Below are 16,780 nucleotides of genomic sequence, written 5' to 3'. Positions count from 1 at the left end.
TCCTACACAAACATGCAGAGGATATTATATTTTTCCAAGCTCTGATTTGAGGTACAACAATATTTTTGGACATTGATTATAATAAAACAGAAACTGCTACATTAAAAGTCCATTTTGTTGTATAGTTCATATCACCTTTGGTGGGAAGTAATTACTCGATGGCATTCTGAAGAACAGACATTCTAAATAGCAAACATTTTAGAAAGTATCAAAATTCAATTAATACCACTAAGTGACGGACATTTTCAAGTAAAATGTTCCTTAACTGGTAGATTTTCCTGAAGAAAAGGCCAAATTCTGGCATTTTCTATATGGCATATATAAAATCTCATTATAAATGCATTAATTTTTAAAACAAAGAAACTTTGATCTCTAAATAAAATGCAAGAACACTACTTTTTACCTTATTAATAAATCCATAATACAAAAGTACATTCCCAATTGTAACCATAAATCATTTTTGAAATTTGTTTTCTTTATGAAATACCTAACTAATGTCTGCATTGTTTTTTCCCTTTTGGCCTCCAAAGTCTAAATTTTACTACCTATTCCTTTGCAGAAAAGCTTTGATTCTTTCATTAGATCATGAGTTCCTAGGACAATATTATGGGTATTATAAAATTATACTAAAAGTTCCCACAAGTTGTTTTGATAGAAATAAGAAATTTTACCTTCATCATTGACGTCATATACGACCTAAAAAAGGCAAGTATTTAATTTATAATTTACTATTATAAATTACTACAAAAGCTATTAAAAACAAATTTTAATTCACAGCATAACATTTATTAATAAACTATTTAATACTAGCCAGTTTAAGTGCTTTATACAGTCTGAACAAGTTACTAACAAGTCTTTTAATGATTTTTAGAACCAAAACAAATGGTTTTCTAATAAAAACATGCTCTGGAACAATCAATATCATTTTTACCATCAAAAGATCAAATAAGTCTTCTATCATATTCATAACAGCATCATCTTTTGATTGTCCTTGACTCAGAATAATCTCCTTGGAATTTTCAAACCAGGAAACCATGTAAAAATAAAAAGGAATACATTCTTGAATTCCATTTTTAAAACTTTTATGTACTATATTTTAGTGTATGAAAATTAATAAAATGACATTAAAAATGAAAACTCCAGTACTGAATCAAAGCATTTTTTTCATTTTAAAATGAATGAAGATAATATTAATTCCACTTCAAAGACTCGACATTTCCCTTGTTAAATTCCTACTACATATACACTTGTGTAATCAGCTAAAACTATCATGACAATTTATATGACTGGGGTATTTTTGGAATTAGTTTACCTTAATTAGACTCACATATGAGCTCATAGTATGTGTCCTGATACTGATCAATTTGCTAATTATATCTAAGTGAATAAAAATATAAAAACCAGTGCCTTATGTTTCAATGTGGGCATCAGACAGTAACAGTCTGAAAATAATTCAAGTAAAGGCCCTTTGGTATCTTGTGATCCTAAATTCACGTGGATGTCAAGGAACTTGTGCAGTTTCCTTACAGACATTTGTCTTTATAGCATGTGCCCACATCATAGAAGCATTTACTTTACTCACAGACGTTCTACATAAAGTTTCTAAGTTCACATTCAGCAACTACATTGTTTTTTAAACAAAAACTGTACCTTCATTAGATTTCCCTCCCATGAATATATACTTATCTTTTTGACTAATCCTTGTTTTATCATGGTTAGAAGTCCAGCTTGTCCCAGTATAAAGATATTCTTGCTACATCTTCCAACAAATATCAAGATGTTTGAAACAGCTGCGATATCCTTTTTATTAAGTTCCTAAAATGAAATGTATGTATTTACAGAGCTTCAGACAACAAGTAGAATGGAACAGACACTATTCCAGGAGCATCATCAGCTTATAACCCTCATAAGTCGGAAAGGAGCCGTTCTCATCATCTTATAATGAAAAGGACGAGCAGGTTGTTCCAAATCACCCAGATAACAGCCAATGGCAAATAGTCATCTGTATAAAGTCTAGAAACCAAGCTGTTTTCCCTTTCCATTTCAGGTAGTAAACTCAAGACTGACTTTGTTTTGGAGACAGACCTGAAATCTGTGGCATTCCTCCTGCCTCAGCATCCATGTGCTAGATTGATGTGAGCTCCACGAGTATATTACAAAGTCTTATTTAACCAGTGACTCATCACTAACCTTGGATACCTGAAGCCAATGTATAGTTAGCATTTCCTAGGTATAAATGACAGAAAAGTTCTGTGTTTGCTTTTTAAATCACCAAGCACTGTACATCACCATAAATATGCCAATAGGGCTTTTAAAATAAAGTTGTTTATAGGTGATCTTTCCCCTCGTGTTAATATGGTAGCCCTTGGAACACAGGTTTTATAAATTCTACTTCAGAAACCAGAGTTCAATGTGTTGAATGCCTCAAATAATAATCATTGAAATAACTGTAAGCAAGCTTGTCCAAGGCCTTCTCTGTTCTTATTTTGTTGTATGGAGTATTTCTTCCTAGAAAGCAGAATCATATGTAATAATTTTAAGAGCCATTAAACAATAATGAGTATTTACCATGCATATTAAGTCATCCAACTTTTGGAGAAATTGTTTGCTGCATTTAATCTTCACATCTTCACAAATATCAATTTGTAAAAGTGTCATCAAAGGCTTGAATTCATTTTTTCTCAAAGCATCATCAATACACTTTTCCAGCTGCTGGAGAGATATAGTTAACAGCACAGTTATTCTATCAAAGTTAGTCACTGTATGCAGTTGACTTACCAAAGAATGGTTTTTGAATGAAAATAATTAAAGCAGATCATAAAATTCTTTGTTTTTTAAAAAACCTACCACTATTCAGAGTTAACTGAATTAGAATTTTTTTCAAAATAATTTTTTATTAATTTATTCTTGTTACATCTCAATGGTTATCCCATCCCTTGTAGAAATTTTCTTTAGTATTAATTTCAGCTAGAAAATATTTTATTAAAGTTTCCAATTTATATTTACATTTTTATCAACCCTAAAATCACCAACTTGATGAAAAATGAAGTCAACATAATAATAACCATATTTAATACCATGGACAAAATCCTATCTGGGTACAAATTTCATAATATTTGAAAATAAAACTGTATAAATATAAATTTACCCTTTTAAAATTATATTTACTAATTCAACTTAAGTATTACCCAAGTATGACTCTTATCAAACCTGCTATCCCCACTATTGCAGCACAATATAAGTAAGCTTTCAGACTGTAATCTGATCACTGAACATACTTAGTAGTAAACTGCATGTATGTAAGTGTAACGATCGGACAATTTACAACTTTGATCTGAATATCAAGCTATGATACTTTAATCACTGCATGTCTATTTTCAATATTGAAAGCACATATGAATAATAAACACCTTTCATATTTCATGTTCTTAACATAATTTTAAAATATTTTAATAAAGGAAACCATATTTATTCTTGAGTATTTCATTAAGACATTACATTTGTCATTGCTAAAGATACAGCAACAGGCGTATGTAAGTACACAAAAGTTATTTAAGTGATTAAAATGTTTGCTTGTGGTCTAGGGACTACATACGTGGAGGTCTGGTCTCACTGACATTTTGACTTCATTTAAGAACAGCAGGAGAAGACAGATACCTATGAGAGAAAACATTTTAAGCATCTCATCTTTTCTATGTGTTTATACTTTAAAAATCTTAAACATATGATATTCATTTTCTTATACCAAATAGAATAGTTTCTTAATCCTTTCTATTTGTTCCAGCCTCTTCTCTTTGTTCCTTCAGATATATAATTTTATTCCCAAGCTTCCTTGTTGCAGGATATTTGATCCCACTGTAAAGTATATTTGTCATATACTTTAGTTAAATTATATATCCTGTCACAAAGATTTGTTTAATTTCCTCCTAAGACATACATTAAAATAAATGTGAAGAACTGAGGGATCAAGAAGAAAACTAATACAAAAGTGGTAAAGATAAAGAACAAGTTATTCAGAAAAGGAGCAACTTGGAACTAAAATGGCTAACAAAAGGAAAAGATATTACTGCTATAACAGGATTTTTAATTAAAAAATAACCAACTGCAACACTCACTAGGCTGGCCAAAGCTACAAAGCCTGATAATATGAAAACTAGGAAATGATAGGTATCAATTATTGCACTTTGAAAAAAAATAGAGGTAACAGCCAAAAAATTCTGTCTGTGTTTCATAACATGTAGTTCTATTTCTAGCTATACATTTTACAGAAATGTTGATGTACAAAAAGAGTATTTAATATTTATTGCAGCACTGCCTCTAACAGAAAGAATTAAAAAAAAAAAAAAAAACAACCCTGCCTTTGTTGGCCTGGTAGGGAGAAAGTAGGTAAATAAATGCAATATGCAAAAGATACAAGTGAATACTTAATCAATTGGTCTTTATTTCAGAATGAGGCCCAGAATGAGGTAAAACCAAAAGTGAAATGAGACATACATAATCTCTCTTTAGAGTATTTATGAAAAACTTAAAACTACACACATAGAGCAAGCTACATTCTGTGAAGGACATCTGTATATGTGTTAAAAAAAATAAGAGGATTCATACTGGATCTATGAGCATGGATTATGTATACCAATAGTGAGAAAAAAGTAGGAATCAGAAATAAAACTCACCAATAGAATGAAAATAAAAAGAGGTTTGGGAAAGGACAGAAGCTTCATCTGTAGAAGCCAGCCTCTTCTCTTTGTTCCTTCAGATACATAATCATTTTATTCCCAAGCTTCCTTGTTGCAGGATATTTGATCCCACTGTGAACCCCAAGATTGTGAACAGTAAAAACCCTAACACACACCTTTAACCCAAGAACTTTCTGTTTGTTGTAAGTAGGTGACTATGGTGTGGTTCAGCCAGCCCTAGCACACACCATTAATCCAAGACCTTTCTGTACACGGGATTTAATAATGTTAACCCTAGGTCAAGAGGTAGAGCAAGAAACCAGCTGACTGGAATTAAGTAGAAAGAAGGGACTTTGAGAGTAGAGTATTTAAGACAGTGTGGCGAAGAAGAAAGAGCCCTTTGGTTTTAGCCTTTTGCCTTTTTCCTCCTAGGCTGTCAGCTGAGCTAGCAAGCTTTTGGCCTTGGGCTTTTGGCTTTTTCTATCTGGGACTTGAGCTGAGTAGGAAAGTCAGTTGGGTGCTTCCTCTGCTTCTCTGAGCTAGCAGGGTTTCAACACAGCATCTCTCTAGCACAGCCAGGGCTGTTATACAGAGAATCCCTGTCTCAAAAACCAAAGCAAACAAAGAAACAAAACCAATACAGCATCTGGCTCCTTCTTTGGTAAAATTGAACAATTTGGGATTTTCATTCTTTATAACAACACTCCCTTCTCCTAGATCATAAATTTTTTTCTTTCTTTTAATAAAGTCCCTTTTATCTTAGGAAATCTTCATTGGTAGCAGTTAGATAGCAAGCAACTATTAGAATACTGGGTAGACTCACTCCTATACAACAGAGTAACATTTATTCAAAACTATTAAGTTGCTTAGACAGCTTTAAGTTTACTATTATAAGGTCAATAGTTAATTCTAAGGAAATTCAATATTCCAGAAATATTTTTAAATATATGTTTTAATAAAAATACACTCATTTAACATACTTTGAATGCACTGTTTCAATTTTAATGATTGTCAAGAAGTGGTTATGACAGTGGTTGTTAGAAAGTGAAAATATAGAAAATGTATTAACTCATAAATTAAGTAGATCTTCATTACTTTTCCAAAATCACCAGCCCAATATCAAATATCTATAATAAATACATTCAGTTTGAGTAGGTATTTTACCAGTAGTCATAAAAATACTTTACATCCCTTTTCCATTTAACTGCAGTTAAAGTATATCTATGAAATTGAAGACTGTAATATTTTATTTCATTTCCAATTTGAAAATGTGATTTAAAACATTTAATATTAAAATATATTGTAGCGATCTTGCGTACTCAGTTTCCTGATGGTCAGCAGCTGTCAGTGCAGCCTGCCCTGCTATGATGGAAATAATGCATTTCCCCCAAAGTGCCCTGAGCCATAACATGCAACACAGAAGAATTATGCCCAAAAGACATATTATGTTAGCCAGATGGTTGTATTTTCTACTGTTACTCTGTACAAAGGATCCAACTAAGGAAAAGGAAATTTTAATTAGTATCTATATAGATGTATTTAAAAATAAAAATAAAAATTAAAAGGGTAAATAACCCAGCCACACATCCAGCACATCGAAAGAATGTTGACTGTGGTGAAGCCAGAAACAATTCTTTTGAGCCCTATGTCAAGCAAGCCAACCACTCTCAAGTCAAAGGAAAAGCTCACCAAAGGCTTTCTGAAACTCATAAACCAAGAGAGGAAGCACAGAACAACTTCTCACACGTAGGGCTTTGAGCCTGGCCGGATTATTGGACGACTGATGCCGGAAGCAGCCCAGAAAATACATTCAAGTGACCTTGCAGAAACTCAAAGGGTCAGGCCAACCACCCAAGCCACAAGCGAGCGCACCCTTGTGCTTCTGAGCAGGTACTGCGCATGCCTGGGCCCTCTGCTGCTGCTGACAGCCGCAGAGATAAGGAACTCACACGCGTGGCCAGTGCCTTAGACTGGGCTAGAGGCCGCCGCCCCCCACCACAGGTCCGAGCCCCCTCACGCCCCGCGCCCGTGCCCGCCCTCCCCAGTGCGCATGCCCCTCCCTAGTCCCTCAGCACTAAGCAGCCCCGGGCCCTCCCCCCACCCCATGAGGACACACCCACCCACCCACCCGAGGCCCAGCCACGTCGTCAGGCCCCTCAGGCCTCACAGACTCCTTCTTGTTGCTGCCCACGCCTCCACGTGTCCCCACCGCCGCCTCCTGCCCGCCCGCCTGCTTGCTCACCTCACCCCAGCCCGGCAACCGCCTCCCGGACGTCGAGAGACACCCGTCTCCTCAGCCGCCTCCTTCTCAGCTGCCTGCCAGGTGCACCAACGGAAAGCGGGAAGCGCTCGTCCAATCAGCGCTGCCCAGCCAGGCCACGCCCCCTACCCCCAAGAGACCCTAGGGTTTAAGAGGGAGCACGGCTACCACTTCTGAGAAGAGTGGCGCGCCTCTCTGTTCCGCTTCCGATGACCCCTGCCCTGTCCACGGTAGGTCGGCCGGAAGTGACGGAAGTAGTGTCTGGAGTGCTGCTTTCCTACTCCAAGGCTCAGGACTCACCCAGGTGCGGGGATGCTGTGCTGCGAAGCCGCCTGCCAGCAGGGGGCGCTGTGCTGAGCCCGAAGGTGGCGCTGCCATGTACCACCTGTTGAGGAAAGCCCATTAGGAGACCTAACAGCCTGCGCTCAGTGGGCGGCCCCACCACATCTCAACTAGGCAGTCCCCATGCCACCGTGTCCCTTCCATAGAGTTGGCGTCCATTTTCTCTGTGCCCTAAGTCTTTTGACAAGTTGCACGGGCATGCATGGTGCTAGCTGCCTGCTTCGGCATCACTGTGACAGACTGCGCTGCTTTAAGCAACCCTTCGTTTATCCTGCGACCTAGTGGAAGCTTCGAGGCTTCACATGAGGAGAGTTGAAAATTGATAGAGAGGGTACCAAATTAGAGTTTCAAATGGTATTCTTTTTAAGTGACCCCTTGATTTCTGATCTAAAAAGTACATTATATGCGATATGTATACATATACACATCAGGTGATGGGGCTAGGGTGCAGCTCAGCCCTGCTTAGCATGCAGCAGACCCAGGTTCAGAGGCGTTTCCTTAACTGTTCCTGAGGAATGAGCCCCAATGACAGGCCAAAAGCAGGGTTCCCCGCCCCCCCTCCCCCGCCCCACAGCTTACCTACAGGATGCAAGTGACATCTAAGTGGCTGTATCACCGGATAACCTAAGCCCAGCATGGATAACTAATGGCCACTTCCCCAAAGCTGCCCCACCAGAGACACGTTCCTCGAGCCAACCTCCCCACTTCCCCCCGCCCCCTTATACACTCTAGCAGCAGCCAAGCCCACGAGGCTGCGTGCAATTAGAGCATAGTTATATATGGCTGGAGAGGGGCACGCAGAGAAGGGAATCTCAAGTGAGGGCCCAGTGACCCACCCTACCCAGTTCTATGAAGAAATGCCAATAGCCAACAGGTCAGTCTTCAACAACAGTAACAGCTGCTCTGATGAAGACGACAGCTGTTATACTCGGAGGCACACAACTCTGATGTAAATATGCTTTGGAAAGTGAATGGAAAATACACACACACACCACCACCACCACCACCACCACCACCACCACCACCACCACCACCTAGACAAACCACTGAGGACCAAAGCAGTTCAAATCACACAGAATATAAACTGCAGTGTTTCTAACCTTAGCTTAGCTAGAGGTGCTGGCATTGTTACAACTTTGTGCCTTGTTCAATCGAATTTTACACACTCATCACTGAGGGCCTCACGCACGCCAGACAAGTGACCTTCCATTGCTTTATACGTCTGGCCCTCTTTGTACTTTCTGACACAGGATCTAAGTCGCACAGGTATGAACTTGAACTTGAGATCCTCCTGCCTCAGCTTCCCAAATGTTTGGAATTACAGGTCCAAAGAGATCCTAATTAAAAAAAAAATTACAACAACATACGCAGTTGACAGGCTTTTAGAGGGTATTCCAGATACTTAGTTTTCAAAGTTTTGTGGATGAGTTACACACTTAAGTACTAACCGTATATAATACAAAAACGTAAGCTCAGAGTGTGTCAACCTCATTACCTGAGACTTACATCACTGTCCTCACACTGGGTTTTCTTGTAATAATTGACTTACCATCTTCCATGATGCAATCTGGTGATTTCCCAACTGGCTGCCTGTTAGAAGAGACACACACAGTGTTTTGAATAGGAAGATGACAAAACGAAGTTGTTTTTTGTTTGTTTGTTTGTTTGTTTGTTTATCACTCCTGTCCCTGTGGGGTTTTGTCAACTTGACACAAACCTAGATGGATCTGGGAAGAGAGAATCTTAATTGAGAAAATGCCTCCAGAAGATGGTCTGTAGGCAAGTCGCTTGGGTGTTGTGGTTAACTATCAATTGAAGTGGCAGGGCCTTCACCCCTGGGGTTGTATAAGAAAGCAGGCCCAACAAGCTGCTGGGAGGAGAAAGCCAGGAAGCAGAGTAAAATAACTCATTTAATCTTACCCGATGTGCTTGTTTTTTTATTTAAAGGTTTTATACTGTGGAGTTGGAGGGAAAAACCTTATCAGTCGTGATCAAACTTTGCTTCTGGTCACATTATTCAGTGCCAGGAATTAAACCTCTGGCCTTGTGTGTGTCACACAAGCTAAGAGCTGTGCTCTTTCACGCACCCTCTTAAAGCTCTTATTGGAAACAGGCTGCAGGCCATATCCCCTGGCAGGAAGAGCTTGGACCTGGAGAGCCGGCTAAATGCTGAATGTGAGGCCAGCTGGCTGTCGGGGAGCAGGAGGAGCTCACCTTCCCAGCCTCACTCTTCTCAGCTAAGAAAACAGGAGTTATTATTACCCAGACAGCATGACCGACTGATTCCAAACACACCAGGAATCTACCATCTCGGCCAAGCAAATAAGACAGGGCACTCTGAATGTCAGTGTTCTTCCTTCTCAGTGTGCAAGGATTGACTGAGAGTGACAGTGTAGGCTGGCATCCACAGGAGCCAGAGGACGTCAGTGCCCCTGAACTCTGACCTATAGGGTAACATATTTTAGTTTTATGAACATACTGTCATATAGGACCATCCTCCTGACTTTGGCTGGGCCTGCTTGCCAGAAATCATCACAGCTGTGCTTGTTGACAGTTGACCTTTCTTCCTGGAAGGAGGAGGCAGGGAGGGTGATAGAAGCCTCACCTGAGTGCAGCCAGCCACCACACCCAACCAGCTGTATGCAACTCTGCCCTGATTGCAGTGGCCCTCAGCCTGTGGGGCTCCAGCCCCACAGAGGTTACAGATCAGATAACCCTGCATATGAGATATTTACGATCCATGTTAACAGTAGCCAAATTACAGTTATGAAGTCACAATGGAATGGTTTTATGGTTGAAGGTGACCACAAGGAACTGTACACATAACAGGGTCGCAGCATTAGGAAGGCTGAGAACCACTGGGCTAGGTGGGTCAGGGTGGGAAAGCATTATGGGAGGCCACTCCATCTGCACAGCCTTGAAGAAGTCTTCATCACTGCTGTGTGCAGACCATCCAGCATGGCCGCTTTAAGGTGCCCCCTACTCCTGCCGTAGCCCCTTACCCAGTACTCCCTACAAGCCCAATGAACTTAGTGGTTCCCAGAGTGAACCACTACCTTGGCTTTTTACTGAGGTAGGAGCAGTGGACTTTAAGTCTTCCTGGTGAAGGTATTTTAGCAACACACACACACACACACACACACACACACACACACACACACACACACACGGCCCTGCCTCTGGTGTGGAAGTCCCCCCCCCCCCCCATAAACCTTCCTCTCTCCCTCTGCACTCATCCCGTTGGGGGAAGGCTGAGACATCCAAATGGAAAGATCTCAACACCAAGCTGTTTCAAAACTTTTGTCTTCTGTAACGAGGCCACAACACATACACCAGCTTAACAAATAGACAGCTTTGCACATGTTCTTTAATAGTTAGACTTGAGTAAAATAATTCTAAGTGACAGGCAGTAAAATACATGTGGGGGTGGGGGAACAACCCAGGAAGTGCACAATCCACAAGTTTTCACATCTCAACAGTTCAAGTGTGCCTGAGGATCAGACAGTTTCACCCTGAAGTATCTTACAGCTTTTATTATTGTTTTTAATCAAGCAGAATTGTCCGTAGGCTTTAGATTTCAAATTGTCGGTATGTCTTAAAAGGCACCTTAAGGTTCTCTTAATTTTGATGATATACCATTTACATAACTAGAACCTTTGAACACGTCAGGGGCTTTCCCGTGGATTGTGAAAGTCTGTACGTGACGACAATGCTTGGGGCAGTTCTTACTTTACCTGAAGGGTCTGGACCATGCTCTTGCACTCTGGGCAGGGGCCAAGGACGGAGCAACATGACCCCGGAGTTTGCTGACCCAAATGAACAGTCCCCTAAATGGCAGGAGATGCTGCTCGGCTCTTCTCACTCTAGAATGTTCACGGCATGAAGAGTCCCAACTGCCAAAGGCTGGGTGGCTTTATCGTGGCGCTCGCTGTAAGTCAAAACTTGTCTTAGTTCAGAAGGTACCGGACGGAGAAAACCAACACTGTTCTTGGAATTTTAAAAGTCAGAAGTTTCAAGTATCAAAACCAATAGGGGGTAGGGAGCGTAAAATGCATCTTCGCTACGCTGAGTGAAGGGACGTCACCAACACTCAGCTCAGTAGTCAACCGTGACAGGTGTCACCGGGCCCATCGAGGGACACCCACTGGCTCAAAAGCATTGAGTCACAGCTTAGAGGTCTTGTTCACCTCAGTTCTAGCACCTGCTCTCAGAGGCCACAGCTCAGCACCAAAAAGATTCGCCAGCCCCTCCTCCAGGGGTGCAAGCAGCAGGGACACCCCGCAAGGAGACATGGACTGGTCTGGACTAAGTAAGTTGGAGGTCGTTGTTGTTTTGTTTTTAAAAGTACTTAACATTCTAACACTGGGAAATAAGCCCATAAAAATGTTAGCAACTTTCCTAACTGAAGGCACAAAGAATAAAGTGGCGGGTGGCTGTGAAACCTGACATAACAGTGCAATTAAAAACCCATTAGACGGATTTAAAAAAAAAATCTGTGAATTATTTTTTTTTTCTCCAGTGCCCCGGTTAGTTCCAAAAACACCAACCAGGTTCACTTAGAAGCTGACTTCCAAAACAGGAATGCTGGAATCTTCCCATAATTAGAAACAAAAGTCACCTCCTTCGTGGAAAAAGGTCACTGGGAAGGGCACTGCTGCCTCTATCCCTGTGGCCACTTGAAAACAGAAACAACGGAGGGCAGGATCTTTTTTGAAGGCTCAGGTAGTTTCAGACTTAAGCAGAACGTGGCCTGATAACTTGCAGATCCAGTACCAGACAGTCCCAAAGAGAAAGGACTGCTGCACAGTTGGCAGCCTTTCGGTTACTCCTCAGCTGTTGATGTGGGAGGCATTGCCTAACCAGGGCAGCCTCCAAGCCCAGAAATACTTGTGTGATGACAGATGAGCTTTAAGTTCCCTTGGCTATAATTAGTTTCTACTGTTGGAAGGCCATTAACATTGGCAAGCAAGCATAGTCTCAGGTTTACCATCCCAGGGCAGAAATGCCTCGAGGGACCACAATACAGGCCACTCTGTGTGTTTTTACAATTATTACAGTGGGTGCAAACAGACCACAGGCCTTCTTTAAGCTTATTAAAATCGCGAGTATTCCTGAGAAGTCATTCACTGTGGGTGGAAGACTACCTTCACAGTAGTAACGGCTACTTGTGTTTAGACACACTGAGGAGACATGTGAAAGGCCCTTCTTGCAAAACACCGACCTGGGTCCTCCTGAAAGTGAGGACCACAGTCCCATGCATCTGGCCCTCCTACACCCTCCCCGCAATACACCACACAGGCTCCTGGCCCTCTGGCCATCAGGCTCTCCAGAGAATTCACTAGAAGACAGGCCTGACGCAGGGCTGCACATCGAGAAATGAGGCCAGAGCCCTGGGAAGGAAGGGGGGTGGGGTGGGAGATGACCTCTCACATATCAGCATCCGCAGGGAAGTGCCTGAAGTTCTGCTGCGCTGCAGTTCTGCTGCGATGGAAGTTCCAGGTTCGCAGCCGGCAGGCAGGCTCAGATGAAGTGGATCCAGCTCTCCTCGCACTCCCCGCGTGGCATGTGCAGCGCATGACTACGACAAGTAAGGCTATAATCACGGCCACCGTTGTTGTCCCAGTACTCAGCACCAGCCACGCGGTAGCGCACTGCGAAGTGTACTTGGGATCCCAGCTCCAGTAGGAAGGGTGGCACTGGAAAGCTGAAGGCAAAGATGTCCTCGCTACCCTCGGCACCCGCTGGCCCTCTCCAGCGCGCTACTGCCTCGTGCGCGCTGCGCCAGTCCGAGAAAGTGTAGCGCACCACCACCTGCTTCTCGAAGGCCACGTTGCGCACGCGCACTGTGCCGCTGATGCCCAGGTCCGAGCAGGTGACACGTTCAAGGCACACGAGCTGCCGTGCCAGGCAATCTCCGAAGCTCGAGGCTTCGATGGGAGGCGGGAAGTCGGGAACCAGGCACTGCAGCGTGAACTCCAGCTCCTGGCTGCTGCAGCACAGGTCCGAGTTGATGGCAAGGCGTGACAGCACATGCAGCGGCACGGACGGATCGTCTCCTGCGTTAAACACCTTGACCTGCGCCAGCTCCAGGCCCAGCGCGTCAGCGAAGCGTACACGGAGCTGCCGGTTGCAGCCGGCTCCGCACGCAGTGCCCGGGGCTCGGCGCTCCGGGGAGCTGGGCAGCGAGCGCGCGCATCGTTGGATGATGGGCCGCAGCCGAGGGTCGCAGCCCGGGGGTCTGCAGGGTCGCGGATCCAGATCGGAGAGGCAGCTGAAGCTCCGAGGTATGGGTTTCCGTGACCCCGGGGTCCGGGGCAGCGGGCCAGAACCAGGGCCTTTTGACATGGCCCAGCCAGAGACCAGGGCGGGCGTCACAACCGAGCCGCTAGGCGTTAGGGCTGCTCAGCCTGGGGGAGCCCCGAGGCGCCGCACCCAGCAAGGAGACTGCTCGCGGCCTGGCCCGAGTCTCAGCAGCCAGAGATCTCAAAGGGCGGTTCGTGCTTTCCAGGGCGGCTTCCCGGGAAGTGGCACCCAGCACGATGGCGCCTACTTGTCCCCGCTCCTCCGAGCGCTTTCGGGAAGGCCTGGAGCCCCGCAGCCCAGAGAGACTCAGCGGCCCGCAACTTCTCCTAGCGCAACTTCCCGGCACGCCCCCGACGCGCCCCGCCCCTCGTGACGCCGCCCGGGGGCGCGTCCCGCCTGCTTGCCCTGCCGCCCCACGTAGCCCTACACAGCGGGATCCGCGCGGCCGGCGACCACCACCCCCACCACCCCGCCGCCGCCCGCGCCAACCCTGCCGCAGTGCAGCCGCCGCCCCTGGGAGCCTCATCACGTGCGCTCAGGCCCGCGGAGCAGGTCTGCTGGGTGTCCTTGGTGCGTGTGCTCGCGCCCTGCACCCATCCATCAGCGATGGTTTCCGCAGCAGCCTAGGACGTGCTGGGTGCCTGCTGCGGGGTCTTGGGCATGAAGGGTACCGGGTGGGGGTGGGACAGAGCCCAGCCTGGGTTGGCCTAGCCGCGAGCTGACTATGGTGGGCGTCCAGCCAGCCAGCTTTGGACACCTATCTCCAGCAATCTGAACCAGAGGCCAGACCCAGGGAAGCTTGCTGCTGAGGGAGGCATCACGCCCACACCTCCCCGCTATACTGTGCCTCCCTATTGGCCAGGCCGGGGATTGGGGGAGCCGCTGCTGCTGCTTCCGTTAGCCGGGCTTGCAGCCAGGGAGGAAGACTGGGAAAGGGGCTAATGCCCATGATGGATTGTGCAGCTGCCCTCTGACTCTCCAAGAGCATTTTTGTAGCCAAAATCTCTTGAGCTTTATCTATGCAAGCTGAAGCAGTGCGCGCCACCCCCCTTTCTGCCTTCCCGCTTCCTGCATCCTGACTGCACCTCAGGCATTTATTTCTCTGAGGAACTTCACACACACACAGCTCAGGGTGTCAAGTTGGTCAGGGAGCTGAGGGGCCAGGAAAGCACTGCAAATTCTGAAGAGTGCATCTGGGTCAGACATTCCGTCTTGGTTTCTTTCCCATTTTACAGCAGAAAGAACAGGGTAAAGAAAGAAAGAGGGCGGGCAAAGAACATTTTCTCCATCTAAAAGGAATCCAGCCTGTTGGTTGTGGGGAAATTATCTGTAAGATGCCCCGTTAGGATGTTTGTTTTCTTCACATTCGAACCTGAAAGGCTTACATGACTGTGGTGGGTTGGTTCCAAAAATCTCCCATGATCCTATCTCTTCCATTTGACAGAGGCTGGGGTATTATGGGAGGGAAATATTCAATTCCAGACATGCTCTTTCAACAGGCCCCTCAAAATAACAGGAATTATGGCTGTCTTTGCTGTAGGGATCATATCATAGATAGCATATATAGAATATAATATGATATAATATATAATGCGTGTTAGTACACTGATAGCCCTTTAACTTTTTTAAAAAAACTTCATGTATGTGTTTACACACATGAAAGCAGGTGCTCTGGGAGGCCAAGGGAGGGTGTTGCCCTGGAGCTGGAATTACAGGCCTTGTGACCACCCACACAGTGCTGGAAGCTAAACCAGGGTCCGCTGGAGACTCAGTGGGTACCTCTCCAGCTCACCACTGATGATCTTTTTGTAGATTAGTGTGTCAGCAAAGGTGCCTCCCCACTAGAGTTTTACCTCTGTGGGGTGAGGGCCTCATGCACAGTCTTTGTACTTTTCAGAATGTCTCATAATTACTGACTAAAGGGGTGAATCATTGAATAGACATGGGAGCTTTAGAGTAAAAGGCAGATTTAACTGGTGTCTTTTACATGGAGCATATGCACTTGTGTGCAGGTGGGGGGGGTTCTGGACCCATTCACAGCCTTCACCGTGGTCTTATACTTAAAGCCACTGTGGGGGGGGGGCATAAGCTGTAAGCATACAGTATCCTCCCTACTTCTTCCTCCCTGTAGTGTGGAATGGTGAGCCAGTGCACACTCACAGTTTCAATGTGGTCCAGATGCTAAGATCAGGAACAAATGGGAAGGCAGCCTGATGTTGGCAGGGCTGGCTGCAGTCAATATTTACCATCAGGGTTCTGTTGTTTCTAGTTCCGGCGGTGCCGCAGCCTTTCCGAAGATAAGGGGAATAAAGAAGCCACCTCCCCAGCTGTCAGCCTCTGGTGGCAGGTTGAGCAAGAACCTTCTGAGCACTGCAGAGAAGGTGATGTAACTCTGAGAGGAAAGTTTACTTAGATTTGTCTCAGTACTTTTTTGGTGTGTGCTTCAGGTGCGCGAGTGTGCAGATTTGTACGTCGTGTGTGTGTGTGTGTGTGTGTGTGTGTGTGTGTGTGTGTGTGTTCTGTTGTATTATTTATACAATATTTAAATAATTGTGTGTTATTTTTATTTTCAAAGCCACTAGCTAGGGCACCAACAGACCAAATAAATAGTTTCATTGAAGTTCATCTGGGTGAGCCACATCACCCAACAGTTTCATTCCAGTATGAGGGACAATGCACAGAAGTGGCGTTGCTGCAGCCCCCACCCCAGTTAACCTGCCACCTCCTACAGTGTTCTACCACCCCCAAGACTGCTGTTCAGGAAGTAGGGGGCTGACATGCTGCTGGCAAGGGCAGGGCGGGGGAGGGGGCATCTCGGGTGAAGGTCTGAAGACTGTCCTCTCCAGTGTCATCAGTGGGGGATGCTGATAGGGCCTATCTGTCTAGGCTCTCTTGTGACTTCTCTCTAGCAGGGAAACTGATAGGTCTGATCCTGCAAACGTCCCCTGTGGGTGATCAGCTGATCTGATTCAGACAGCAACACTCTTGTTATGCTGTGTTTGTGTGTGTGTGTGTGTGTGTATGTGTGTGTGTGTGCGCGCGCGCGTGCCTGTGTGTGTGTACTCGTACACAGGCATGTGAGTTCACAGTACTTTCTGCTCAATGGCCTGTATTTTTTTTAGACAACCCATCAAGCCTCAGATGACGAGCAGCCCTGTGGCCTGGTCAAGAAAAGGAATAGGATGAGTGACTGTCTTCA

General features: G+C 44.7%; 2 protein-coding genes across 7 annotated transcripts in view; one reads left to right on the top strand and one right to left on the bottom strand.

Moving 5' to 3' along the window:
• The window catches only part of SYCP2 (synaptonemal complex protein 2), a 66,339-nt gene extending 59,019 nt beyond the window's left edge, over positions 1-7,320 (bottom strand). The window contains exons 1-6 of one of the 5 annotated variants that reach the window (XM_084776979.1): positions 7,237-7,320; positions 3,596-3,657; positions 2,569-2,712; positions 1,687-1,815; positions 932-1,036; positions 672-696 (exon numbers count right to left, since the gene is read on the bottom strand). In XM_084776979.1, the coding sequence (XP_084633105.1) occupies positions 672-696; positions 932-1,036; positions 1,687-1,815; positions 2,569-2,712; positions 3,596-3,619 (427 nt within the window). In that variant the 5' untranslated portion in view covers positions 3,620-3,657; positions 7,237-7,320. Of the gene's footprint in view, positions 1-671; positions 697-931; positions 1,037-1,686; positions 1,816-2,568; positions 2,713-3,595; positions 3,658-6,918; positions 7,137-7,236 lie in introns of those variants that run through there. The other 4 variants (XM_084776980.1, XM_084776982.1, XM_084776981.1 and 1 more) reach the window with 4 other exon arrangements.
• Positions 7,321-13,163: 5,843 nt separating this feature from the next.
• FAM217B (family with sequence similarity 217 member B) overlaps positions 13,164-16,780 on the top strand; it is an 11,922-nt gene continuing 8,305 nt past the window's right edge. Inside the window, exons 1-3 of one of the 2 annotated variants that reach the window (XM_084774380.1) lie at positions 13,164-13,562; positions 15,851-15,962; positions 16,704-16,780. The exon at positions 16,704-16,780 is cut by the window's right edge and continues 9 nt beyond it. In XM_084774380.1, the coding sequence (XP_084630506.1) occupies positions 13,309-13,562; positions 15,851-15,962; positions 16,704-16,780 (443 nt within the window). In that variant the 5' untranslated portion in view covers positions 13,164-13,308. Of the gene's footprint in view, positions 13,563-13,619; positions 14,134-15,850; positions 15,963-16,703 lie in introns of those variants that run through there. The other variant, XM_084774381.1, reaches the window with a different exon arrangement.

This window comes from Acomys minous, assembly GCF_964271855.1.
Source record: "Acomys minous genome assembly, chromosome: 3".
Lineage (NCBI taxonomy): Eukaryota > Metazoa > Chordata > Mammalia > Rodentia > Muridae > Acomys > Acomys minous.
The sequence above is the reverse complement of the archived record's forward strand: the minus strand, read 5'-3'. Positions and strand labels throughout refer to the sequence as shown.